The sequence below is a fragment of the Cygnus atratus genome, chromosome 2, assembly GCF_013377495.2.
Source record: "Cygnus atratus isolate AKBS03 ecotype Queensland, Australia chromosome 2, CAtr_DNAZoo_HiC_assembly, whole genome shotgun sequence".
Lineage (NCBI taxonomy): Eukaryota > Metazoa > Chordata > Aves > Anseriformes > Anatidae > Cygnus > Cygnus atratus.
The window spans coordinates 138,720,795-138,748,239 of record NC_066363.1 but is presented as its reverse complement, the minus strand read 5'-3'; the positions used below and the strand labels follow the sequence as shown (position 1 = coordinate 138,748,239).

Sequence of the window (27,445 nt, the reverse complement as noted above, 5' to 3'; positions counted from 1 at the left end):
AGGTTGGACGTGGTGCTTAGGGACACGGTTTAGTGGGTGACATTGGTGGTAGGGGGATGGTTGGACCAGGTGATCTTGGAGGTCTTTTCCAACCTTAATGATTCTGTGATTCTATGTTGGTGCTGGCTTGCATGTGAAATGTAGCCTGGGCTGTTGGGTCTGTGAAAACTTCAGAATTTAGGGTCGTGTTTCTGTAACTCCTTGACATATGAAAAAGTCTAATTGGCAGGGAGAAGCTTCTCTTCTCTGTAGCCCTGATCCTGAGGACACACAACTGTATTTCAAGAAATTTGCCAAGCAGCCAGCACGGAGATGATTTTTTTTTCTTTATTAAAAAAAAATATATAGGCCAGAGTCTCGGTTTGTGCAGACGGGTGATAACAGATAGTGCAGCTTTGCAGGGGAGGCATGGCCTGAACAGAGAGGGAGGAGAGAGGACGTCCTGGTAGTGATTGTGGCTCCAGCTCCTGGCAAATTTGCTCTAGCTCCTCACTTTGCCAGCCTGTAGAACAGAGATAATATTTTTCACTCCTGGGGGAAGATCACATACGTGAAGGACTTTGAAGATAAAAAGCACTCTATAGCAGCTATTACTGTTAGCTTTCCATAAAACCAAAGCATGTAGTGCTATCTAACTCTTTTGTGCTGTGTATCTTGGAGCAATTCACACGTATCTAGTAATCAAGAACTCAGAAACAGCAACGTGTTGCCAATGTAGGGAAAGTGGAGCTGTGAGGGTATGCCTGACTTCTCTTTCTATCTGACAAGTGGGAGAAGGTATTGCTAATTTTTGCACAAGTAAACATTTTTGTCTTCTCCAAGCTTCAGCTGCTGGAATCATGCAAAAGACTTGGGCAGCTGGGCCCGGAGGAAGAAGTCAGCTCACAGGATTTAGTGACACTGACTGCTGAGTTGAATACTGGTGCTGAAAATTTAATTAGTAGTAATGTCTCCACATGCTATAGGAGTGTCAGTTTACTGATCGGATGCCAGATGGTTTTGATTTAGGTGAAAGAAGGTTTCCAGACAGGCTAACTGATTTTTGTTGTGTTTAGTAATGTGTATATTGGGAAAGTAAGCAGAGCTTATTCTTGTCTTGAGATAATTTGCCTAAACAAAGTATTAGAAGTTTGAAGTAGCCTGCTCACCTATGGTACTGTCAGAGTGAAACTCAACATCCAGCAGAGTTTAGCATCACTTAACTTGAAGATGCAATAAACAGAAGTATGCTTGATGCAAACTTGCTGTCCCCTTTAAGACCACAGGTTGGAAAATGTCAGAGCAGAGACTTTATACTTTCAAGTGACCAACTACTTCCCAAACCTACGTTGGAAATGTCTTATGTTTTAGTACAATACTGTAATTGTGGTTTTGCAGTCCTTTCAGGTCTGTTTATAAATGAGGTAGGTTTGTACAGACATTATACTCTTATTAGCCAGCTAATGTAGCTGGAGGAAGAGTCCATCTTTCAAATAGTTTGTGTTTCTGAAAGATTCTCTGTTTCATTGACAATATTATGTGATCTCATGAAAGACAGCAAAATAATAAAAGCCCCTGAGGTGGCAGAAGTCACCAACTTTTTTTTTTTAATGAAGTTTTTAATCTGTAGTTCTGTGATAGGTTAAAGAGATCCTATATGGACTTATTGGAAAGAGAAGACCTCTGTAACCTTATTGTGTTTGCCAATGAGGTGTAGTAGACCTAGCTGATAAGGTTAATACAATGCTACTTTTCTGACTTGAAGCAGGAGCTCCAAAGGAAGTGGTAGGGCTAAAACCGAGACACCCATCAAAAGAGGCTGCTCTCTTGGGCTTGTCTTCTGTTGGCTGTTCGGGCAAAGGTTCCCATTTAGCCCTTGCAATGGGCCCTGAGGGCCACCAGGGAGGTGCTGAGCAGGTATCTGCACTAGCTCAGCATCACCTCCTGTCAAAACAACAGAGCATCAAAAGCTTCTTGGAAACTATGACCACCTTCACTGATGGAGAGTTTTCCTTTGGCTGTTTTGCAGCTGAGGCAGGTTTTTGGGAGCACTGTGCCTGCTTTCCCTCCAAAGTTTTACCTGGCGATGACCAAGTCGATGGCAGATGAGAGACGGTCTCAGCTGGAGCAGTACCTTCAGAACGGTAAGTCTGCCTGTAACAACCTGATCAGCTGCCACACAGGGCTGAAACCTCTGAGGATGCGTCCACAAACGTGACCGTAGGGTGCTTTACCTTCTACACTGAGCTGAGCAGGGACGTGCCTAAAAGGCAGGGGCTGAGTGTTGCAGCCTTGTCCTGTCCATTGATTCACCAGCATATCATATTTTTCCTCTTAATTTCTTCTTCAGCTTTCTCAAAATACAAAGGTGCAGCTTCACACACAGCTGGCACAGGGTCAGGTGTGATAACTCGTGCCTGGGAGGAAAAAGGGGAAGGCAAAAAAGAAGACAGGCCCTTGGACTGGTGGGAGTGTAACGTGGAACTGGGCTCTGAGTAAACCTCTTCCCTTCAAGGGCTGCCAGGCAGACATGATAATTATAACAAGATAAAAGAGTTTGTAGATAAATTCAATCTCAGGTGTAGCGAGCAGAGTTATAAACCAGGCCTGCAGGGTCACTGGAATGTAGCTTGTGAGTTTCATAGAGGCCAAGAGATTTAAAAAAAAAAATAAATAAATAAATAAATAAAACATACATTTTGACTACTCCCCCCCAAAAGGGTGTGTGGCAGGGGATGAGTTTAAAGTGGTTTTATAGCCTCTGGCATCAAATACTTTGTGTCAAGACTTCCAAAGCAAACTCAAGATTAGTCTGGAAAATCTTACTACCTGAAGAAGTGATTCTCTCTCTCAATCTCTCTCTCTGTCTTGTTTTCAATGGTTCCTTTTAGAGTTACTGACCATAAGTGAGAATGGAGTTGAGGCCAAGAACTTTAGTGTAGTCCCTCTTCAGGAGAACAGCACCATGTATATCTTGCACTGTTCATGACTTCACGTGATTTAACAACAGGCTCGTAAAGACAGCTGTGCAGAAACCAAAGAATGGATAAAGTAGCACTGACAGTTTAACCAGCAGTCATATTGTATACATCTAATTTTTTTCAGACAATGGCCATGTTTATTCTCTTTTGGCTAAGTTTGTTGTCCTCTTTTTCTCCTTTAACTCTTGTTTTTCAGTTACTTTGGATGCAAACATTACCAAGAGTGATGTCTTCATAAACTTTTTCCGAAAGCTACAGCTGGTAAGTTTTGAGTTCTTCAGCCAAAAAATTTGTTACATGAAAGAGTTGAAATGTTATCCTACCTCCTGAGTTAAAGGCTTCCTTTGCTATCTTCCTTTCCTTGCATTCTTAGCATATCAGTCTTGTAAAGCCACGAGTTCTGGTGACAGTGTGCTCTCTGTGAAGCCTAGGTGGCAATAATAGTAGCATTGCTATTGTTTTGTTCATGTACAAACTTGCTTCTCACATGGAAAGAGCTGTTTGCTTTGTTGTTACGTCCTGTGGCATATCTGATGAATCTTTTTTGCCTCTAAACAGTTCCCAGAAGAGTCTTTGTGAGAGCTCAATAGAGGGATTACATCCTCTCTTGGATTTTGCAACTGTAAATGCTTTTTGGTTGTGTCAGTACTTTGTGCTGATAAGTATATTGATGACTGCTGTGGAAATGTCAGGTTCTCTTATCTTGTAACTGTAGTGATGGGCATAGTCTGGTGTGTATTTGGGTTGCTGCAGCCCGGATGGCTTTTGAAATCTGCTTTAATTTGGCCCATGACATGTATGATTCTTTGGCAGGGATGGAGAGCTGGAGGAAAAGCATAGAAGGAGGGGAGAAGAGAGAATAATCATCAAGTTTTATGAGCATATGTACTCTCTGCTGTAGTGCTAGCTCTGTTGTAAATGTGTAATCAGAAATCAGTCGTGATTCCTTAGGGACTTTTAGGTGTGTTCACCTGGCTTTGCAAGTGGCCAGAAGCTCTGCCTGTGCTACCCAGACACAGCCAGACAGCTGATGAGTTCAGCTAGCACGGCGTGGAGCTGCAAGTAATGAGCATACTAAGAGAGAGGATATTTATCCTCTGCTCCATCCTGGCCTAGTGTGTTCTGCAAGGGATGGGCACACTGCAACTCCAGCAGCACTTGGAGGAAGAGGATGCTGCTTCAGTTTTCTAGGAAGTGTGTGGCACGCTGCTAGTGTCTCTGTACCCTTTCTTCCAGTGAGTTTTTGTGGAGGGGAAATTCTGAAGGACCAAATAATAGTTCTGTGTCTGAAGGCCTCTTGACTTCTATATGCAATTAAGGTGTGGAAGGAGAGTTCAGGAAAGCTGTAGAAAATGTTGTGGAGAAACATTCCTAACAAATTCTAGAAAGATTTTCCCTATGTACTTTGTAAATAAAAAGAAATAGTTTATTTACAGTCTCTTAAATTCAGATGTACCAAAGTGTTCAAGCCAGTGGATGAGAAGCCCCTTTCCCATTAAGAATTTCTTTCATGAGAAGCACTCTTCTTCAGTTCTGATCCAGTGCCTGTTATAGCCCGAAAGATAACTCCAAGCCATTACTGTTGAGTCTTAATTAGTCTTGATTAGACTGATAACAGGTCTGCTACAGAAAGTTAAATCTGTCAGGAATGCCTGCAATTTTCCCTCAAACAATGCCAATTGACTTTTTCTAACAAAGTTCTGGCAAGAATTAAGTTTTGAAAGTGCACATTTGCAGTGTCTAAAGATGGTTTTTGTCATGGCAGCATTGTGGATTTCTTTTAACATACCTTCATAAATAATGCTGTACATCCAGGTTTCTTTCTTTAATGCAGGCACTTCTGGTGAGGGGAGGCGACCCTTGATCAGGACGTGTGCAGGACTTATTTGACTTACAGTTATGTGCATGCTTATTAAGGCAAGTGATGATTGTGCTGCCAAAAGCCGTCAGTTATTTAGCAGATTTCAAGGTAGGCACTGAATTATACCTTAAATGTTAGTGCCAGGTCAGTACATTCTCGAGACATAAAATTAACCCAAATTTCTGTTCCGCAGTACAATGGGTTTTCATACAACGTCTCATACAACTCTCATACAACGTCTAAGCTTCCTGCTTGGCAAAGACAGTAGTTCTCCAGCTTTTTCAGTTTACAATTTCAGCTTATAATTGTCGTGCTTACACAAATTACTGCTTCATAATACAAATAGCAGCAGCGCTTTGTGTTCTTTCATTATGGCAAAGAACAAACTGCTAAGAGAGATCAAAAGATCAAATAACTTTGCGAAAGACGTGAGCGCATCCACTGTCATTAGCTGTGCACAGTGCCTTTAATTGGTGCAGCAGACGTTTGAATAAGTATTCATTTTGGCTATTAAGGAATCTCATTCAACAGGCTGGCTTCGTTGTGTGTGTGTTCCCGTAGCTACTAGTATATTAAGGGACTTGTGAAACATTTTATGGCAGAGTGACAAAGTTTCGGTAACAGTTTTGAAAGACGTGGAGTGATGTTTGTCTTTAAAGTACCTCTGCATTGTGCTTTCCTTCTCTGATGTTGAAGACGTGTAGGCAGCGCTTAGGAGTGAACGCAGTGAGAGTTTGTGTTGCTGCTACAGAGTGCTAAAACCAGGCAATCCCCTCAAACTTGCTCTTTTTGTTATATGACAAGAGGGATGATTAATCAATGATTCAATGAAACATCATGAACGTGATGAAACAGCAGGCTCCCTTTCCATCAGTGATGTGGGCTGGCTCTGGCTCTACCTGGAGCAAGTTAATGCACACTTGTACAAGCAGCCTGCCAGCTGATGTGGGAGAAGTGGCAGAGAGACCCCACTGCAGGTGATGAGGAGTGGGACTTGGTCCATGACTTCTCTGCCCCCGCAGCTATTTATTGAGCACAGGTCTGTCTGCAAGTAAAAACACTGCTGCTTTTATAATGCGAGGCTTCGGTTTAAATAGAATAAGAAGACTGATTTTTTTAGGCAAGATCTAGTCTAGCATACTGCTGACTTTTTTTCACCTTCACTTCTCTATTTCATTAGAGCTGTCCTCTCAGTCTGTTAGTGCTTGCAGAAGCTTCATTTTCTTGGCTTGTCTTAGCAGCATTTAGCTTCTAGGTGAAGCTGTTTGTATGCATATTTAGTCACTGACTAAAATACAAGATGCAAAGGGAAAAAAAAAAAAAAAAGCTGAACTTGAGGCCTTTTTGGTTTTTGCCCTGTGTTTTACTTCAGAATGGGGTTGTGAAGGGTGTGCCAAGACCCACAGAGTGGGAGTGCTGTGTGGGGACCACAGCTGACACAGTGCTGGAGGTGACATATCTGCATTGAGTATCATGCCAGCCTGCTGCATTCCCCTGACCACGTCTAGCAGGGCGAACTTTTCAAGCGGAGACAAGCCCATGCAGTTTAACCCTGCCTCCTAGGCCCTCGTTTTTGCTCAGCACCAGTTGTGTAGGTTGTCACAGTTTGCTCCTGATAGCACGCATGTTGTGGCTGTCTCACCAGCAGCCTCATCTCCTCGGGGGACCCTCATGGGACCGCGGGGCTCCTGGTGCTCGTGGAAGCAGCTTTGCATAATGGATGCTTTGCTCAAAACAAGCATCACCGAAAGATTAACCAGCACCACTGAGTAGTCCAGCTGAATAACCAGACTCATAATGTGCCACCCTTACCCCCTCCTCGTCTTGGCTCTGAAAACTTGGCCAGTGAGCAAGCCGGAGAGACAGATTCAGCATATATCCTGCTGCCTCCAGCCCCTAATGACAAAAGGCACAGTTCTTGCAGGAAGTCATTAACGTTAACAAGATGAGACCTTTGTGGCTGTGTCGCTTCCTGCTCTTTTTCATCAGGAGAAAGTATGAGCAGGTGTGTACATCACTATCAGCCTCGTTTTAATGCAGACCATCTCTATCCCTGAATGTAAACCGAGAGCACGATCTGTCTCTGTGTTGGACATCCGTGGATTAATGCGATATATTCGGGGTGCGGCTGGGAGTGCAGCCAGTCATTATGCATTTCTGAAAAACACTGAGACCTCTTTACCTGGTTTGATCACCTCTTCCAGTCTGTGCTGCTGGTAAGCAGCAGCCTTTAGCATGAACAAAAGTATTCAGGTGCTGCCAAAAACACAGATGGAAAGTTTCTGAGTACCTGAGCAAATACAGCCAAACAGTGTCTGATAACAGGCAAAGCAGTGTTCCTATGTGGTCCTTTATCAAAGGACTCCAACATAAGGCAGTTCTCCTTCCTGGGAGCAAGCATGAGGCCAGGGATTAAATACTTGAGGGAGATGTGGTGTGCATGCTGTTGGGAGTGTATGTAAAATGTAACCCAGAAATCTGCAGTTGTTACCAGGAGTCAAAGCTGTTCTGATCACGGGCTACATTTTCTTAGGTAGAGCCCCTGTCTCTGACCAGGCAGCCGCTGTTTCCTTGAGGGATTGTAATGCACTCACTGTTTGTGCACGCGGTGGGGGAATGCACACGTGTAACATATTCCTCTGTACTCACCCTCAGTAAGTCACAAATATATTTGGATTTGTGTGCGCACAAATAGAAGTCAGGCTGAGTATCTCCAATCTCAGTACTGCTCTAAAAATGTTATTCCTTATCAAATCATGCTGGGCTTCTTATTTATGAACTTCCATTTCAAAAGTGCAGCTGGCCAGAAATCTGAATTTCGTGTGGGAAGTCCCTGTACTTTCCAGTTTTTGCTGCATGCTGTGGTGAGGATGTCTCTAGCACAGAAAGTTCTGAAGAACTTTAATTCAAAGACGTCTGTTTTATTTTCGTTTCGATATTAAGATTCAATTCAGTCTCCTAACCTGCTGTTCTTTACAAAGATATTGTGCTTAAGAGCCTTCATTCATGCCCTTTCTCCTCCTATGGACCATGCTTCTTAGCTGAGCAGCAAAGCCCTTGAGACATTGAAGAGGGTTTGGCTTAGTGCTGACTTCTGTTAAAAGAGAATCATTTAACTTTGTTTTCTGGGGAGAAAACTAGGAGGAAAGTGTTGGTTTTTGGTTTTGTTTCCTGTGGGGAAACTATACAATAGGCATTTTTTTGCAAAACTTTTCTTTCCATCAAAACCAAACCCCAGAGAAAATCCCAAATCCCTGAGCAGCTCTGTATGATTTTGTATTACATTAATGATGGAGCTGTGCTTCAGCCTCCTGGGGTAGGCAAGTGGGGAGCAGGCAGCAGTTCAGGTGTCTCAGGAGATTTTACCACCGGTAACAGTGGCAGCAATAGGGGAAGATTTGAATAAGCAGTATTAAGGAATGCAAGAAAGTGTGCAATTCTCGTTACATGGCAAGTTTCCCGAATTTCAGGACCAAAAGTGTAGGAAATGTGGAGTACTACTGGACATGTACAGCTGCCAAAATACAAGAATTTTTCTTAGATGTTGGAGCCTGATGCAAGCAGATGGAAGTGAGAGCTGATGCTTTTTCTAAAACTAAAACAGCAGTTTGGGAGAAGATCTGAACCTTTCTGATTCACTGCTGCAAACTTCTTTCAAAAGTATTTTTCTGATCATTTTGGAAGTGGTTGTAACTGCCATGTGCCCTCCCTAAATGGATTGTCACTAATGCTGATAAGCACTCTTCCCTTCATATGTGCTTTAGACTTATTCTGGATTCTTTTATGTTGTTTTAGGGACATGTCTGTATTTGTCTTTCTTGATTTAATACTGTCTTCTGCCTTACAGATTGCACTGTTTCCTCCTTTTGTTTTTATGTAAGTTTTTGGTCTTAACAATACTTTGCTGATAAGGGGCTAAACACAAATATTTATAACACTGAACAATGTGCAGTGTTTCTGGCATGGGCAATTTTGCTTTCTGGGGTAAAACATATGATAAAGGAGGGAAAAATGCCCAAACTCAACAGTTTAAGATAATTCTTCTGATTTTCTGTGCTATAGACATGGTAAGAGAATATTATCAAAAGTTAAGAGATAAGGAAGTAGGGAATTTGTCCCTAGGACCATGAGATGAAGCTGTGCCTGTAGTTCAGTGTGCAGTCATACATGAGAAATTAAATCAGATGCAAAAGAAGACTGTGGAAACCACTAGCCTAAGTATTAAGCAGAAATCCTTAATGAGACTATTCTGGATGGAATTGAGATTTTCTTTTCTCTAATGAGTCGTTTATTGTAGATCCTCAAATTAATCTGCTTACCAATACGCTGCATGGTGTTCTTGGAGAATTCAAGCTGTTTGGAAGCAACTCAAAGTTTGGATCGTGCTTTTCTCCTGTCCCTTATCACTGCGGAGTAGTGAGGTGGCAAACAGGGTGGTGCAAGGTGTGACTCCCTCTCCGAGTGGCAGAAGGGTAAAGTGATGTTAGCCACTCTGACCATGGGCTGCCACAGTGGCCGAAGTGGCTTGTACCCAGGCTGTGAGAGCAGCAGTGGTGAGGATCTGGTAGAAGTAGATGCTTTAAGTCCGCTGTGTCCTCTGGGTTCCAACGTTAGCAGCCAGACCCACACCCAGAAGCGCATACTGCAGTGTATGGTGAGCCTTTGCTTTTGCCTTCATTTGTTTCTTCCAGTTTGAGGAAAATAGTTAATTCCTCAGGTAAGCAGAGGAGGTGACCACTGATGTGTGAGACTATTATATCTCCACAAAAGCAAAGTACTGCTTCTTTTAATTAAGAGGAATGACCAGTCCTGTTTCCTGGTAAGAAGGAAATTAGTTTGGGAATAAAGAGTAAATCTGAGTGGATCTTCAGAAGGACTTCCGATAGGGCATTGGCTAATGCCCTCAGAAGAAGTTCTCCTGTTTTTTAATGCATGCGAACAGATGCATATGCATCTGAAATACTGGGTGAGATACTGGGTGTTAGGAAAATCTGTGGAAAGTCTGTTTAAATAAGAATGTTTTGTTGTGTTTTTTTTTCAAGACTTTTTTTCTTCTTGACATATATCTTTTTACAAACTTTTGTTAACATATTCTTAACAGATGTTTGGAAGACAATACATTTTATTTGCATTTGATCTTATTTAAGAGTTATTTCAAGGTAACTTCTGTTTGCATTTGGCTTATTTAAGTTATTTCAAGGTAACTGAAGAATATGGTATTTCTGACCCAAAATAGTGATGAATCTGTGAAGTGAGTTGACTGGACGTTCTCCAGGGTACCCAAAGCGGGATGGATAACGGAGCACACAGCATAAATGCCAGTCCTGCCACCAGCTCCTGCTGACATGTCAGGGGTCAGGAGAGGCTGCTATGTACAGGCACCATGAAGCCTGCAGCAAGATACCAAGAGTATTTGACACCTAATAGCTCTCAGGGAGTTTTCTGTATCCTCCATCAGCTAGCAGAGGTGGATATGAGAAATTAAAATTTAATGTTGCGTGCAGTATGTGCAATTACAGTATTTTCCTCCACTTTGAATCTCAAGGGAAGTATTTCTCCTTGCTTAATAAAAATGCTCGAAGGGCCATTGTTGTCCTCTGATACAGGGCAGTCAACAGGAAAAGGAGCTGCAGCAATGAGTTTCTGCCACCTCATCCAGACACATCCCCAAGGGAATTCTCAAACTAGTGTCTCTCCTCTTGCAACAAGTAAGTCTGAGTTCTCATGCATAGCATGGCACGGGGCTTTCCGAGTTTGAGCTATGGAAAATCATCTAGAGAGCGGAGAACACACCATTCCCATGTGCTACCTCACCGTTAGAAATGTGTCTTACTTCTAATCCCACTGTGTCTACCGTTTGCTGACAGCCAATGGATCTGACTTGTTTTCCAGATTGAAAATCACGTTTTTCTTATGTCTAGACATAAGAAAGAACTCTGAGGTCGCTTATTTAGGTTGTGAGAAAACAGGCCTCATAGTGCTTTTAGGTTTCTTCTTTGCATCCTCTCCCCGTTTGTGGTGTTCTTGAACCCTGGGCTCTGGTACTGCAGAGTATTCCAGTGGCAGTGGTTCTGTTGTATTAGGATATCATAACCTCGTTAATCTCACTTGAGGTTTTCCTGTTTGCAGGTACAGGGCTGCATTTTTCCTTTTGGCAAGATTGAGGCTTTGAATATTCACATATAGCTGTTTATCCACCTCCCCTTCTTAGTCTCTCTGCTTCCTAGGATAGTGACTATATTGTTCCTACAGACACAGGCATGAAGTAACCCATGCTCAGCTTAACATCAAAATGAACCCTCCCTTGATTCTGCAATATCTTCCCACTGGCTATTCTTCATGATTGTTTTTTTTGTTTGTCATCTGCAAGCTCTAGCAGTAATTTCAGTCACTTATTGTTTAGTAAACAGTGATTTTAATTGCTAATTTTGCTGGAGTAAATAGAGAAATGGAGCATCAGCATCTTCAGAAGCACGCCAGCAATATGGGAAGCAATAAAACAATGTTCTGTTTCTACCTAACAGGCTACATTTAAGATCCAAACCCAGAGAGCATTTCTGGATGTTTACCTTGCTGATGGCAGCAATATTACTCTTGATATCCAGACATCAGACACTGCAGAAAGAATATTACAGGTAATGGGTTTCTAGAATCGTGTGGAAATTTTCCATTTGTGAGAAGTGGGCAAAAATGGAGATCATTTCAGTCAAGAAAGAGTAAAACTCCGTATCTGAGGAAATACAATAATACATTCTGTGGATTTTGAGGGTTCTGTTGTGCTGGGGGTGTTCCTGATTTTGCAGATGAGCACTGGTTCTTATGCTTGTTCATAAATATATCTCCCTAATGTTATGTTCCCTCTCTTTCTGTGGCATTTTGCTGTCAATTTAAAGTTTCCTTCATTTATGATAGAATCAGAAAATAATTTTTATTTTTCCTTTTGGGGGACACGGGGTGTTCAAGGAAAGGTTGGACCTGTTGCTTAGGGACATGGTTTAGTGGGTGATATTGGTAGTAGGGTGATGGTTGGACCAGATGATCTTGGAGGTCTCTTTCAACCTTAATGAAGGTTGAAAAAGAAAAAAGGGGCCCTCAGCCCACCCAACCCTCCCCCTTCCATGTGAGGGCATCTTCCAGGCCGCTCCCAACAGAGCTGCCTTTGGCCACGTGTGGGCCACTCCATCACAGAGCCTTGCTGAGGTCACAGTGGCCACCACTGCCCCGCCTTTGCTCTGGGCCCTATAAAACAGGACCCCTGCAGCTGGCCCACCATTTGCTGAGCTTCTAGGCCCTCTGACAGCCATCTTGTGTGGCAGGAAGAGGACTAGAAACAGCAAGGCGAGCGGCAGGCCTCCTCGGTCTGAGGACAGCTATGCAGTCCAAGGAAGCACCGAGAAGGAACACACCTAACGAGAAGAAGTGTCGTGGGCAGAGGGAAAGTGCCTGCAGCACAACTGACACCAGTGCTCGAAGGACCTCTGGTGCGCAGCCCACAGACACTTACAGGCGGTAACATTGGCAACGCAACGACGCAGGGAACAGGCCGGCCCCTCACACATGCAGCGACAGGGGGCCTGGGCCTAACCACTGGAACAACGGTGGCTTGGGGCAAAGGCAGGAGCGCCAGGCAGACAGCCACATGGAGCGGAGGCATGCCAATTGTCCAGAACACAGTGTGGGACCCAGCCATGGCCGTGAAACAGATGGCAACGTTGAACCCATGCATGGAAATCAACTGGACAGTGGCATGGGACCTCGGCGTGGAACTGGACGACCCCCTGGTTCTGCACCCTGGCCTGAAAACATCCCTGATGGAAGGCATCCCATTTGGGCAGTCCTGGGCAAGGACTGGCTTGTCCTTCTGCCAAACACTGTGGAGCCCATGGAGATGGATCCACCAGATGTGGAAGAACCAATGGAAGTGGATCCACCTCGGCCAGAGCAGACCTGGAACTACCGCGGCATGTCTTTGCTACCTGCCATCCGAGCGCTGAAACAGCGTCGCAGCAGTGCCCAGCGAGCTTCCTACTCATCGCTCAGGTTCCATCCCAAGCATTAGCTTGGAGCCACCAAACACCACGGACATTCTGCAGCCTCACCTGCAAGATGTCCCGGCAATAAAGAACTCCTGTTGCCGATTCTCAGGGGTTGTGTGAGTGCTTCTTTCCCATCCCCCAGCCCCTGTGCGAGAGGTGGCATCTCGTGCACAGAGCCTGGAGGAAGAGCACAAGAGAGGACCCAGCTTCCTTCGGGCTGCTGCGCTGGGGTGACAGGAGGAGTCCCCGAGGGTCACCACGCGCCTTTAACATTTGTGAAAATAGACTGAGGGGTGAAAATAGTAGTGTGTAAGCGATTATGGCTGGCTAATTTCTTATATTAGGAGCGAGTTCCTGTATCTGAGTAATTGGTAACGACTGACATGGAGAAGGCTGAGGTACTCAGCAACTTCTTTGCCTCTGTCTGCACTGCTACTTGGGCTTCCCAAGACTTTCGTTTCCCTAAACCCGTAGATAGAGGCTGGGGGAGCAAAGTCCCAGAATAATAATGACAGTAGTACTGCTACTAATAATGTGTACAAAACAAGTGATGCACAATGCAATTGCTCACCCCCCGCTGACTGATGCCCAACCTATCCCCGAGCAGCTGGTCCCGTCCCCACCCTCCCTGGCCAGCCCCCCCCATATTAATTGTTCCGCATGACACCATGTGGTATGGAATACCCCTTTGGCCAGATGGGGTCAGCTGTCCTGGGTCTGTCCCCTCCCATCTCCTCCTGCACCCCCAGCCTCCTTGCTGGCAGGGCAGTGTCAGAAGCTGAAAGGTCCTTGACTCAATGTAAGCACTACTCTTCAACAATTAAAACAATCAGGAGACATTTCTTCTCAGAAAGAGCAGTCAGGCATTGGGACAGGTTGTCCAGGGAAGTGGTGGAGTCACCGTCCCTGGGGGTGTTCAAGGAAAGGTTGGACGTGGTGCTTAGGGACATGGGTTAGTGGGTGACATTGGCGGTATGGTGATGGTTGGACCAGGTGATCTTGGAGGTCTTTTCCAACCTTAATGATTCTGTGATTTTGGCAGAGTTTAGGTGAGAGAGCTTGAACTCTGTAGTAAAAAGTGATGGCCTAGTCTTGGCTTAAGTCTTAAGTAGTACGCTGTTGTGAAAAGTTACCATGCAATTAGAAAGTCTTGGCTTTTCTGCATGCTTCTCCTTTACTTGTTCTGTGTCCCCTGACATTTACTTGTGAAACTGCGACTTCCTTTGCAATATTGGCACTATTCTAGCACTGTGGCTCTGGGATGTCTGTAACAGCTGTTGTGACCCATATAGTAAACAATTGCTAGTTAAATTGTGAAGCTAGTAGCAACCAAATGTTGTCGACACAACTGGCTGGCTTGTGCTTGAAAATTTCTGCTGGGTTTTCTGCCACATACCTGGAGAAGAGGAGCAACAGTGGTTCTGCACACTGTAAGTACGTGTGTATGTGTGCACGGGCAAGGTTGAAGCCTCATCCTTGGTTCCTCCCATTCCCTAATTGTAGCAGCAATAATCGCTGCCCTCCTCCTAGCTGCTACGTATTAGCCTGTCTGCAGAGCACACATCATCCGTGCATGGTTATCATGAGCTGGATAACGCAGGGTAACCTGTTGCTGTGTGAAGGCAGCTGGCTTTGTTCTGCCATGGGGTTTGCATCTCCCGGGGCAATGCTGGGACCGGTTCTTCCAGGGGAAGGGAAGTGTCAGAGCCGGCCTTAGACCCTGCAAGAGGAGACTTGCGGAGGCTGAGAGTCGGGTGGGAGATGCTGAAGGCAAAAAAGTGTTGGAGGCAGCAAGGAGATAGGAATTTTGATTTGGGAAAGAGGGAAGTTGGTGCTAATAGGGTGGAAGAAGTAAGGAGACATTTCAGGTAGGAAATTTGCATAAGGACCTTGAGTAAGGAAAGGATTTGCCAATACGCTTTAAAAACGCTAATAATTTGGGCTTGATAACCTTGTTAATTTTACAGTGGATCAAGGGAATTTCAAAGCCAGACAGCAACATTGTACATTGCTTTGTATATTGCATTTATAGAGGCTTAATGTTTTTGTAGTATTTTAAAGAAACAAATACGTTTGATACACTGCAGACACCATTTCTTCTCTGGTGGTCTTAAAGACAAGACAGGACTTTTAGGAAGTATTTAGGTTTCCTCACTGTAGATGTGCTTCTACATTCACTGTCCTTTTGCAGTGGAAGTAGATTTTGCAGCTGTCATTCCGCAGCATCGTTGGTCGTGCTCGGACCAACAAATACCAGACTATGCCTCGATCCAAGAAATGAAATAATTCAAAATCCTGCTGAATATAATATGCCTGACTTTCCTGGGAAATGCCATCTGGTTCAGTTAGAATTATGCAACTAAGGGGTCATATGTTGAAGTTTTGTGGCCAATTTCAAGTAATTTGTGGGGACTTCTTAGCACAGAGGCAGACAGAATAAAAGATGGTGCTGCTGATTGTTCACTTCTTTGTTTTTGTGTTTGAACTTCTGAAAGCTTCTTCCCATCCTGGTGATGAGTGTGAGGCAAACACGTTGTACGCTCTGCTGCCCTCTCCGGTAACAGCCCTGATATTAACAAGGATAAGGAAAACCTCAAATATGTTTCTTAATTTTAACTTGGAGCGATTCTTGTCAACCTATATTTAGTTTGTCTGCTTTTTCTGTGGACAAAAACATGTCTGCTTTCCAAACCAGCTGGTACAGCTGGGGGAAAACCCTTCTGAACTGCGGAGATAAGTGAATTTACAATGCTTTCAGTGTGACATGGAGCTGGAAATGTTTCAGGATTGGCACCTTATGGAAGAAGTCTGAAAACCAGTACCTCCACCTCATGTTCAGACAAAAGGAAGTCCAGCTTCTCTGAACAATGTATGACTCCCCTATCAAGTTGCACAATCTGCCAGATGAGCTACGACAGGAGTGTTCTCCGGGGTGGAGAGTTTTCTTGCTGTTCTCACACTCACTTTCCTGAGTGAGCTCAAAAGATTACAGATACTGCAGAACCTGGGAACGCTGTAATAGCACTGTGCTCTTTGAGGTTATGGCTGCTTTAACTAATGCTTTGGTGTTTTTTCAGGACCTAAAGCAAAACAAGATGATTGTCTGCCCCAGTCTGAACCAGCTTTTACGGTGCTCACCTCTGCCTGACTTTTCTGTCCCCATTATCCCATTGTGCAGCTGGTTCTGCAGATCGCTTCTAGGCTTTTTCATAGGTGCCACTTCTGTCCTTTTTCAAAACAAGATGTGGAGGGGACACATCAAGTTATGTAGCTATTACATGTCCAAATGTCAGGTTGGGTAAGATTTTTCCATCTTATGCGCTGTCAATAATGAAAGGTCAACAGAGCCCAAGTCTACTCTTGACAGAAGCCTTTGCACAGAAGTGCAGAAACCTGCAAGCATGCCTGTTGCTTTCAGAGAAGGGTTAGGTATTTCCTAGAAGTGCAATACTACAATTATAGTGCAACTCTACAGCTTGGAAAATATACAAATTGTTTAGAAATATTTATTTGTGATGCTCTTGAATATTGTTATTTGCACAGAGAATCCAATGATTACTGTACAAGAAGATTTGAGGATTTGATAGTAAAGATCTGGAGTAACAGGGCAGATGCCTTGCATTAGAGTACACTTAAATGTATGTCAGAGTACAAAATATTTTCAGTTTTACTACACTTTTACATTCCTTTGAAACTTATGAAACTCCTCAGAAACTCAAATACTGCAACGTGGGAAAGGTTCTACTTGCTTTCAAATGAGCAGTTAAATAGAACATAAGGGAAATTTTAAAAATTAAGTTACTTTAATAGGTACTGAACTGAACATCTCTTCGTTATTCATGCTAGTGGATAGCTAACATTCTGTCTTTTTTGTTTTTAAAGGTTATGTCATGCAAGATGGGGTTAGCAAGAGAATTAATAAAATACTTCACCTTCTTTTTCATTCAAGATCGTGATGATGGAGCCCTGTCTGGTAAGCTGCTGAGAGTACTTAACTTGGCCCTCCCTCCGATTTTTTGTTGGAGTGACTGATCCTGGAACCTCTGAACAGTCTACATGAGCCTCCTTAGGCTGAAAGACCCATCCTGTCTGACAAACCCCCTCAGGCTCGTTCCCTGGATGGCTCAGCTGCTACTTTCTGGGAAGAAGTGTGGAACAAAGTATGGCAGCAGAGAGGTGTGGTGCAGGGGAGAGACTCTCACATATGACTATCGTGCCCCTTGCTGTTTACAAGACATGTAGCAACTTTACCACATGGGAACTATTAGGTGTATCTTCTGGGTAGGCATTTAATCAGATGCTATACCTACATAAACCACTTTGTAATTCACAGATCACATGCTGAGTTTAACAATGGGACCGGAAACTCTTTTGTTATATTTATAAACAATGTCTGTGGCTTGCTTTCCTTTATACCATGACATGCTTCATTTCTTAACTAAGTTTAAATGCGATAGTAATGAGCAAGCTGTAAATCTGAATTGTGAGTCTCTTTATAGTCATAAAATGTGAGGGGTCTTTTATGTTCTCATTGGTCTGCTGATGTCCTTTTTCCCAAGTGGATGAGGCTGGATTCAGACCTGGGATTTGGATAGGCTGGGGCCAAACCAGGGATGTGAATCCTGTCTATGCTGTTGACTGGAGTGAAGCTGGGCATTGCAGCCACTCTGTGTGACCTTGACAAGTCACTTAGATTTTTCAGACTTCTCGTTGGCATAAATATGTTGATGCTCTTGTAAACCTTTTCAAGGCAAAGGTCCAGTAGTAAACTCAGGCTTACTCAGCGGGGTAGGCAGCTTACTGTCTGTGTCTATTTTATTTATCATTCCCACGTCCCCCTGTTCTCTCTGCCTGTGAAAGGACTTGCTGAGTGCAGAGAATCCCTGACTGTCACAGTCTCAAATGTGTCCAGATATAACACATTTTACATGCTGTTCTAGTGCAGCCACAGATGGATTTCTTTTTTCCTTGTATTGTGATATAATTAGATACACATGAGAACAGAAAAGATTTTTAATTGATTACATTTTTATGCATCTTTGATATTCTTCACAGTCGCATTAAGTCCAAAAGTAACCCACAGTCCACTGCCAAGAAATACCAAAACTCACGCTAAAAATCATGTTGAGATGTTCTGCTGAATTGTGGTATTTACAGGAAAGCAGTGACCCCTGAAAAGCTGCATTCTTTTCTTCCTTTACATTAGTTAAAGTGCTCTTCTCTGGTCTTCCATTCAAGAAAGATACCAGTCTTGGAAGCTTGCATCTACACATCTTTAAGTGCAGAAATATCTATCCTTCTTAGCTTTGTATAGAGAGAAGGATATTCTGTAAGAGAATTATCTGAGGGAGTATAGATACTCTGCAAGTAACAGAGCTACGTGAGTTTAGACTCAGCTAACTAACCTCTCACCTTATTTTAACACAGAATTTGTGCTTGTGAAGTGCTTCTCCAAAAGCACACTGCTAATCAGCACTAACTGAAATATGAGAATAGCTGGGATATTTCACTAGATTTCACAAAATATTTTTTCTTTTTGTTTTTCCTTTTCCCAGTGGTGAAAAAAGTGGCAGAATTTGAACTTCCTTATGTAAGTCTTCAGAGCATGAAAGAGTTGGACTGTAAGCTTGGGATCAGAAAGTGGTGAGCAAGAAGCTTAAGAGAAACTAGCAAGATGCATGGCAACTGCTATAAACAGAGTCAAAGGAAGAAATCCTTTGAATAACTTATTTACAAAGTCTTTACGTCTCAGCAACTTGTTGTATTCTGAGGCCGGTTTGGTATTGGGATTGACTGCTTTCTATGTCTCTGCATGTTTTTAATTTTATCACTACAGTATTCCTGAAGCATCTTTTGCTGCAGCAAGATATTTATTCTCCCACTTCCAGAATATAGATGAGAGGTGTTTTGTGGCTGCTCCACTCCTAATTCTTCTACCTGCATAATGCAGTGACCACAAATGGGTATATACACACAAAACAATATAAAAGAACTCTGAGTTCAGAGTTGCAAGCTGCAGCTCAGTTTGGGCAGAGATAGATTGCTGATTATCTAACACGTTCACTTCTACATGCTAATACACAAAACACCTGGAGCAATAGCTTTGAGCATTTATTTTGGTAAGCAGCCTGTGAGCAACAGAGCACTCTTCCCCCTTTGTTTGCTCACACCTCAGCTCAGTTGTGCTGACAGAATTGTGTGGGGAGGCATGCTGAACTAGACTGGGGAACTCACTGAAGATAAAAACAAGTTGCTGGACACTTATTTTTGTTTGTTTGTTTTCTTGTTGTTTGTTTTTTGCTGGCTTATATTTCAGCCTGGGTCAGACCTACAGCCTCACTAGCTGTGCAGCAAACAGCTGTGCTGGGTTGTGGGTGAGGATAAACCCTGGGGACAGGGAGTCTGGTGCCAAAGTCCTGCTTGTCAAAGGGTGCCCTGAAGGTGCAGCTAAGCAATTTAGCTGAACCAGTCTAATGGCTCATTGGTGTGGTTGTGGTCTGGTCTACTTCTCCATACAATGAAAAAGAAGAAAGCTAATAGCAGGCTTAGTGAGTTGAATTGTCTGCATCAGATGAATGCTTACAGCAAGGAGTGTGGTTGGGAGCAGGGGTGGAAGAAAGGGGTGTCTTTTGGTGGCAGTGAGCAAAGTTGCTTGGCTTGAAGCTATGTAGAAATCTGTTTTTTAATGCTTATAACTTGTCTGGTTTAAATCTACTGGGCTAGAGCTTGGCCTCTACAAAGCTTTCTCTGTTTCCTTATATGTGACCTTATAAATCACAGTTATACTACAGTTGGTACCAGAGCTAGTTGGCTCAAGGCTAGCTCTTGTACGTCAGCCCTACAGCAATGGTGGTAGATGCTCTGAGAACCTTGTCAATTTTTATGTAGGTAAGGCATGGGTTGTTCGAGCAAAAGGAGAAAAGGAGGAAGAAAGTTTTAGTTTAAAGTTGTAATTGTTAGGTTTGGTACCACTAAAATCAAAGTGGAAAGGTTGGATATCCAAACTAAAGGTCATTTCCATTTTACGACAACGTATAAATAATTAATAGAGTAACACTTCAAAACCAGGATTGTTTTCTATAACTTGGTAGGTAATGGTTGCTCTCTGGGCTGTGATCCCATCATATTTAGTTGAAAAATCTAAGGGTTATATTAAGAAACTTCATATTTTATTACCTTTTTTCCCCCTTGGCATGGAATAGGTATATGGATCCTTCTCTTGATGCGCTGCTGACAGATTGTAAAGCTTCAATGAATTTGCTATATATGCAGGTAAAACTGAAACCTCTTCAGAATTTTAAAAACTAACTTCTCCACGTTATTTTCTTCCTTTATACAACTTCCTGAAATGTTTGGTATAATTACATTAATATCAGATATGTTTATAAATGGTTTCTGGTCTACATTACCTTGTTACACTTCTCTAAGTGATAGGTATAGCTATTGATCTTTGTTATCAGACTCATGTACTAGAGGCACTATCTCATCTCTGTTTTTTGCATGGGAAAAGTATTGCACAAAAAGACACATAGGGATCTGTCCACTTTAGAGCCTCCGTGTATAGGCAGTCTTCCATTATATGACTTTTGAATTCTCAGATGTAGGTGTGTTGGGTTGTACTAGCTTTGGGAGTTATTTGTTCAGGAGGAAAGAACAGCGTAGTGTAAACTTGTCGCTTCTCTTTTTTTTTTTTAAGAGGGGGGGAAAAAGGTGGTTTTGATGTGTTTTTTCTTGTGTGTGTGAAAGGAAATACATTTTTGAATACATTTTTGCTGACTATTTTTGCTATTTAAAAAAATATATTTTAAGGCAATCCAGGAAGTTAAGAGGAATTGGGTTAAACCAACAGAAGGGCAGATGCAAGAGCTTGAATTTCTACGAAAAAATGCAAACAAAGCAAAGGTAAAATTTTATGTTTTTTAAAAGGTAATATGGTATTTTATGAACAATATAAACAGATCAAAGGGGTGGATTTCAAAGCGGTGATGTCAGAGGCTATGACTCTGAAAATACAGCAAGGTTTTGTGGACTGATTTGAGCTAGAGATCCAGGTCTCCTGGTCAGATACTGAGCTACCAAATAGAAAAGGAGGTTCCTATCTCTGGTAGCATTTTAAAATATCCCAAAAGAATGACTTGGATCCCAAGGGCTAGCAAGAATCTTGACCGTGAATCCTGTCTTCCTATGGCCAAAATAAGTCGCTAAGGTTGGGCGTAAGTTTAGGAAATGAAATGGAAATTCAGACTGCTGGGATAGCTGTTCACAGTATTTCCTACTGGTTAGTTTTACTTCTTCCCCTCAGCATGGTGGAGAAGCACTCCAAAGACCTGGCTAATCATACTGCATGGAGTAGGGGGAGTTGCTAAGGTCTACGAACTCTATTCTCTGAATCAAGCATGGACACTTTATGGTAAATCCGTGTCCACCCAGGAGAAAGAGAGGATTAGGAATCTGAAAGATAGGCTTCACAGCCCGCTTCTTTTCAAATCACTAGATTTCACATGCCTCTACAGCAAATAATTTTAGTTCTGTCTTTCTGCTGCAGTTCCTGGAGAAGATCCGAGACGTGCAGTTCTATGGATATGTACGGCTTGATCCTTGCATTTGTGACTATCCAGAAGTAGGCTGCTCAGCTGAAATCTATGCAGGAAATAATGAGATAAACTGTTGCATAAAATTGCCCACTAACCAAACCAAAGAGGTCAGCTTTAAAATCAACAGGTTGAGAAGTTGGCAGGTTACTTTTCTTGTAAGTACTTAAACTGAGTTTGTATCTAAATTCACTTTTGCTGTGTGAAAACTAAGGCTATCAGGCAATGGCAAGTCTGGGGAGGGAGATTGTTTTAAATCACCCCCATCTGCTAATATTCCTCTCCAAACCTATCCTAGAACAAACTCCCTTGTCAATCTTTACAGCAGTAAATGTATATAAATAATAATTTAAAACCATCTAGCCTTACTCTGTTTTCTTCCTTCCCTGGCATGCCTTATCGTAATTTTCCTACCCTTCTCCATTCTTATTGAAGGGGGAGCTGGCAGAGCATTTTGTGTGGGAGCAAAAGAACTGTTCTAACCAACTTTACGCTTGCAAAGGCTTCCCCTTCCTTCCTCCCACTTGCTTCCCCCCACGAGGAGAATTGTTCTGGTACAGATCTTCAGCCATTTTATTTATATACTGTATGAAATGAACCTGATTGACTAATTCTGATTTAAGGCTGAACACCTTTATGCTGTTTCTTGTGTTCAATGTTTTTCCAGGGTGAAGAAGACACTCTGGAGTTCAGATTTGAGTACAATGATTCAGGCACATGGGAGTGGATAATTTTGTACACAAAGCAGGTGAGTTCTCTTTCCTTTTAGGAAAGGATCAGAGTAAAACGTAATCTTACAGCCAAGGGGATCTTCAGAAGTGATTAGTCCATTTCTACCCAAGTGCAGCAGCTATGTTTTCAAGCAGGTTAGCCTTGGTACAGTTATCTGAGGCAAAGCATTTGATTTTCTAATATACGGGGAAGAGATTTATATAAATATTTTCCATGGTGAGAGAAATGTTGTCTAGCACTCAGCAGCAAGGCTGGGATGGAACACGGAGGTGCCATTTACTTACTGGACTCAATAAGTATCCAAAATCATTAGCTGGTCAGACCCACCTAAGGTCAAAGGCTCTCAACTTCCACAATAAATCCTGTTGTTCAAATATGCCTTAATAATACCGGTTAATAGAGGGTGTGAATATGTGACATCATAGTGCTTTCCTTACATATAAATAATCCTTAATTAGGTTTTTATAGCGTGCCACTCCTCCCTAATGTTATGTGGGATGAGCACATAGAGCTCAGGTCATGTTAGCTGTGCAAGATGCAACCCTGATCTAGTCTACAAACCACTGGTAAAGCCATCTGGTATAATCACCAAAGCTTTGATTTCTAAGCAGGGCTGAGTGCCTGTAAACTCCAGCTTGCCTCATTTGTTGAAGTGTTCTTGATGCTGATGGTCTACATTTGATTAAACTTCCTTAGGCTTTGGTGCAACTTGGCAGCCTTTAAGGTAGGAACCACAGACAGCTAGAGAGAATAACCTGCTTCACCAGTCACAGAAACTCTTATTGTGCTCTCTGAACAGTGCCTTGAAAGTCAGTCGTGCTGAGGCTGGACTTTAACCAACTGCGGCTAGTATCGTGCACGGAAAGGATGTTGAGCACAGAGTAAAACTAACTGAATTAGGAAAGTAATCGTTCTCCAGTTAGGGATGATAATTTCCAGGTGGAAGAGGAGTGAGTGGAAGTCAAGTACATCTTTTAACAGAAGAAATTGGAATGTTCTCTTGTATATCCTCTTCAGGCCTTCCTGCTCAGCAGCTGCTTGAAGAAAATGATATTGGAACAGATGATGAAAGAAACCAACAAAGTCCCAGAAATGGTGAGCGTGTGTGTGTAGGTGCCTGAATTTGTATTTAAAGTAAACAAAACTGCTACTGCTATCATTCTTTTAAATGTGCTAAGAAAAGTCCCATCGATGAAAAGGGTCTTGTATGTTCCAGCATTTCAGTACAGAATTACTTGACTGTACATCTCTGTTCTGTTTTACTGAAAATAGTATTTGTGCTGAATGTTAAAGGTGGTTTGTCACTGCAGTTTTAATAGTCTGTTTTGCATTCTTTGACTTTCATTCTTACTGCACACAATAAAGGACATTTCTGGCATAATTTCTTATGTTCTGCTGTACCCTGTTCTATCCATATCTGGGTTTCACTTCTTCACCACTTCATTTGCTTGCTCCATCTGTTGAAATGTTAGACCAATTTGAGATCTGACATTCACACAGAGATACTTTTTGGTTTAAAATAAAGTGTTAATAAAATAGGAGCGCAATCTCTAGCTAAAATACTTCTTCTGTCTTTTGTGTAGGCCTTATGGGTGAAAATATGTTTAGATATTTTATTAAATCTCTAGCATTAATAATGCCTTTTTTAACCTTGTGACATCTAAAGACTTTTAATGTTTGCTTTCTGAAAACTTGTGAGAAAACAAAGGAAAGAGAACTGACCTTCTAGAACCATGCTGATTAGTGAGCAGTGAGGTAATGAACATGTTTTTTCATAGCTTTAAACTATAGGTGAAGTAGAAGAAAAGACCAATCAATTTTGGAAAAGTTTTGATCTATTGCATTGTAAGTTTATTTGTAATGGAGGCTCAGTAAATAATGAATGTTCATCTTCATAATTAAAATCTTCAGCTGCTGATTATACTTGGGTAGCCTTGATTATGAACAGAATTATGAGAAAAGGGTAAATACGCCAGTTCATTTCCTACATTGTTTATACTGGGTTAAACTGCTGATTTATTCAACATACTTTGAGTACTTGGGGAGCATTTAAACTTATTGTAAAAGTTAAACTTTTTAATCTATTTAGGAGTCTGAAATGCTTGAATCCATGAAAAATAGTAAGAAATCCAGCATCCAACAGAAACAGGTTAGTGAGAAATTGTTTCCAAAATGTAAATACAGTGTGTCTTGCTTGCTAATGGTATTTAGCCCAATCTGTTTTTAATGGACAAGGAGACTCATAATGAATTTAATGGTAATGTCTTTGGGTAGGAAAAGGAGCTAAGCCTGAATTCTGGAGGAAACATCTGAATAAAAATTTTATTTTAGTTTGATGGATTTAGTGACAAATTGGTTCTTTTTTTTGCAAATGTTTCTGAATGAGGCATTTAAAGTTTACAGAAAGACAGAATGTACGACAGATCAGGTGTGTATACCCACATGCAGCTGTTGTAGTTTACAGACCTGTGCTTGGATTCAGCATTGGGATTGCCTACGCACTCATTTTTTTTCCATTAATTTGGGAGTTGTATTTGTTTGCAAAATTTGTTACATACCTGTATGTGTACATTCCTGTCACACAGAAGATGTAATTCCAAGTTGCATTGGCTGTAATCAATATTCATAGCTAATAGTTTCTGAAGAGCTAAATGGCCTTAACAAAAAAAGTTGAATTTTCTAAGTTATTTGTTAAGTATTAAACAATAAATAAATGGAAAGGGAATAATGTAAAGTAAATGAAAATATATACTTCTCTTACAGTGTATAATTAGCCAAGGAGGAAATAATTCTAAAAGAAAAAAAACAATCTAATCTGCATTCAGGAAAAAAAATTGTTGATATATATTTAGAAAAAGTATATTAAACTGCACAAAGCAAATCACCAACAAGTCTTTCATAAGCAAATCAACTAACTTGTGTGGTGGGTTTTCTTGCCCTTTTCTCTGAAGTGCTCTGTACTCACTGCTGGATTCTAGGTTAGGTGCGGCCCTCTGTATTCACAAATAAGTTGCAAATGATAATAAGGGAGACAATGTCTTCTGAGTAGACTTGCTGTACCTCTGAGGAAGACTGAAGGCTGTGCTTTAGTGGCCTCACTGGTACAATTTCAGATGCCGCAGGTGAAGCAAGGACTAAGTTGCACAGCACTCTGGGTTTGAGGCAATTGTTCTGACTTGGGCATACTTTAAAATAGCTCCTTGATTGCTAGCTTTTGGAGCAAGATGGACTGTGGTTGCACCTACTGATTTTTTTTTTTTTTTGTGAGAGCAGCCTTGGAAAGGGCAACATAAAGCAACTGAGCTAATCAGCCATCTTGCCTGTGCAGTGTCTAGCTATTGACATGATACTTGGCAAATTAAGAAAATTACAGCTAATAATTAATTAATAAATTGTTTGTTAAAGTCGAGGTATGGTGAGGAATAGCATGCCATACTATCACTGTTCAACGCAGTGTTTTATACAGTAAGCTTAAACGGGTTAAGTCTAAACAAACTAAGTTGTGTTATTAGACAATTAATATAAAATCTTAAACCATAGCTAGTTAACTTCACTGTGATCACAATATTAAGGTTCTTAGGGCTTCCCTTTCCTATTCCTCTCTGTCTGTGCAGTGTTCTTGGAAAATGTATTAAAATTGTATCTATGCACATTCTCATTTGGGAAAAAAATAACATCATTTCAGTTGGGTCTTTAAAATTTTCCTATTACTATTCCCAAGAGCCTTACAAATCTTTCTTCTGAGGTGACTGAAAGTTTAACTGACTGCTCTCCAAAGACTGTGAAAACACGCCAAATATTTTCTGCTGACTCATGGGAAGAAAAATTTAACTTTGGTTTTCTTTGTGATCCTGTAGCAGTATACTGTTGCTACTAGATCAGTGTAAGAGCCTGTAAATTCTTGTTCAAATAGATAATCTAGTGCAGCTGTAAGATTTAATAGGAAAATTAAGAACAATCTATTGAATCGAGATCAAAATGATTCAACTAGCATGCAACAGGAAGACTTTGCAGATAGTGAGGATGTGCTATGGAATGTCCCTGCATCTAGGCAAGCTTGCTGTTACATATTTTGAAAGTCTTGAAAAAGAGAGGTATGAAGTAATTAACTTTAAGGTATTAAGAAACTGAACCCAAATTTTCATAAATTCTCTGAACTCATTACAACATGGTTTGTGATAGATGCAGGGTGCTTCAGGGACATTTATTTTACATATATATCAAGGTACCTTGTTGCAAGAGGCAGAAGAAAAAAATCTGTGTCATAAATTCTCCTAGTAAAACAGTAAACTGCATCTACCTTCAGTGTAAGGATATAGATAGCCTGGTTGCACCTTACAAAAGCTGAGTGATGTGGTGTTAGGAAGCTTCAGACAGTTCACGGTAGGAAATGTAGAGAATTCTTAATAGATAATTTATTTCAGTGACAGCTTTGAGGAGGATGGAATATGATGCATCTATTCAGACTGCCTGTCTAAACTTTTAATTTGTGTAGGTGTCACTTATGCAGGTATTATGGTTAAAGTTAAGAATGTGTTATAACAGTAGTCTATCTAATTTACAAGGCCCAGTAGACAGTGAAAGTACCTGCACAAATGTCCCTACGGACAATTTAATGCCAAATAACACTGATATTTAACACTGATATTAGAACATTTGGACCTGCCATTCAATTTGCACCACGTTGCAATAAACCTTAAGAGCAGAAACAACTGTTCTTGTGCCCTGTTCCAGCAGAAAAATTCTGTTCACTCCAAAATACCAACATAGAGATCATTCATTGTACCTAGATATTATCATATCAGCTTTTCTAGCTTATGTTCATAGTTATCTCTAATTATTGAAATGTATACATTCTTTTAACTGTTTATTTGTTTTGCTGCAGGTAGTCCATTCGAGTTTTATATCAAGGAAAAGATTTTTGGTTAGGCCAAATGAAGAGGACTGTGTATTTGAGAAAATAAGAGAAGAGGACCTGTGACAACTTATTCTAAATACTGTCTATCAAAATGAAATATCTGGGAATAATAAACCCATTGCTGAAAGCTTGAAAAATATGGAAAAAAAAGTCTTCAGTGTCATTCTTTGCCTTTGCAGGGGTCTTTTCTATAGAATTTATAACTCTAGTGAAACATTCTTTACAGTTAGATGGGTGTTGTTACTCTACAAACATCTTGCATACATGCCTTTTTTTTTTTGTGGTTTATCTTTTTTTTCCAGACTGAAATTGCGGGGAAGAAAGGGAAGGAGTTGTTAGAAAATAAT

At 41.5% G+C, this 27,445-nt stretch overlaps 1 protein-coding gene across 1 annotated transcript in view; it reads left to right on the top strand.

Moving 5' to 3' along the window:
* SNX31 (sorting nexin 31) overlaps positions 1-27,161 on the top strand; it is a 30,986-nt gene extending 3,825 nt beyond the window's left edge. The window contains exons 3-14 of the mRNA XM_050709097.1: positions 2,009-2,123; positions 3,157-3,221; positions 11,346-11,456; positions 16,740-16,830; positions 18,413-18,500; positions 20,060-20,129; positions 20,667-20,759; positions 21,403-21,606; positions 22,116-22,196; positions 23,198-23,275; positions 24,270-24,329; positions 27,066-27,161. Coding sequence (XP_050565054.1) covers positions 2,009-2,123; positions 3,157-3,221; positions 11,346-11,456; positions 16,740-16,830; positions 18,413-18,500; positions 20,060-20,129; positions 20,667-20,759; positions 21,403-21,606; positions 22,116-22,196; positions 23,198-23,275; positions 24,270-24,329; positions 27,066-27,161 — 1,152 coding nt within the window. The remainder of the gene's footprint in view (positions 1-2,008; positions 2,124-3,156; positions 3,222-11,345; positions 11,457-16,739; positions 16,831-18,412; positions 18,501-20,059; positions 20,130-20,666; positions 20,760-21,402; positions 21,607-22,115; positions 22,197-23,197; positions 23,276-24,269; positions 24,330-27,065) is intronic.
* Positions 27,162-27,445: the final 284 nt, after the last annotated feature.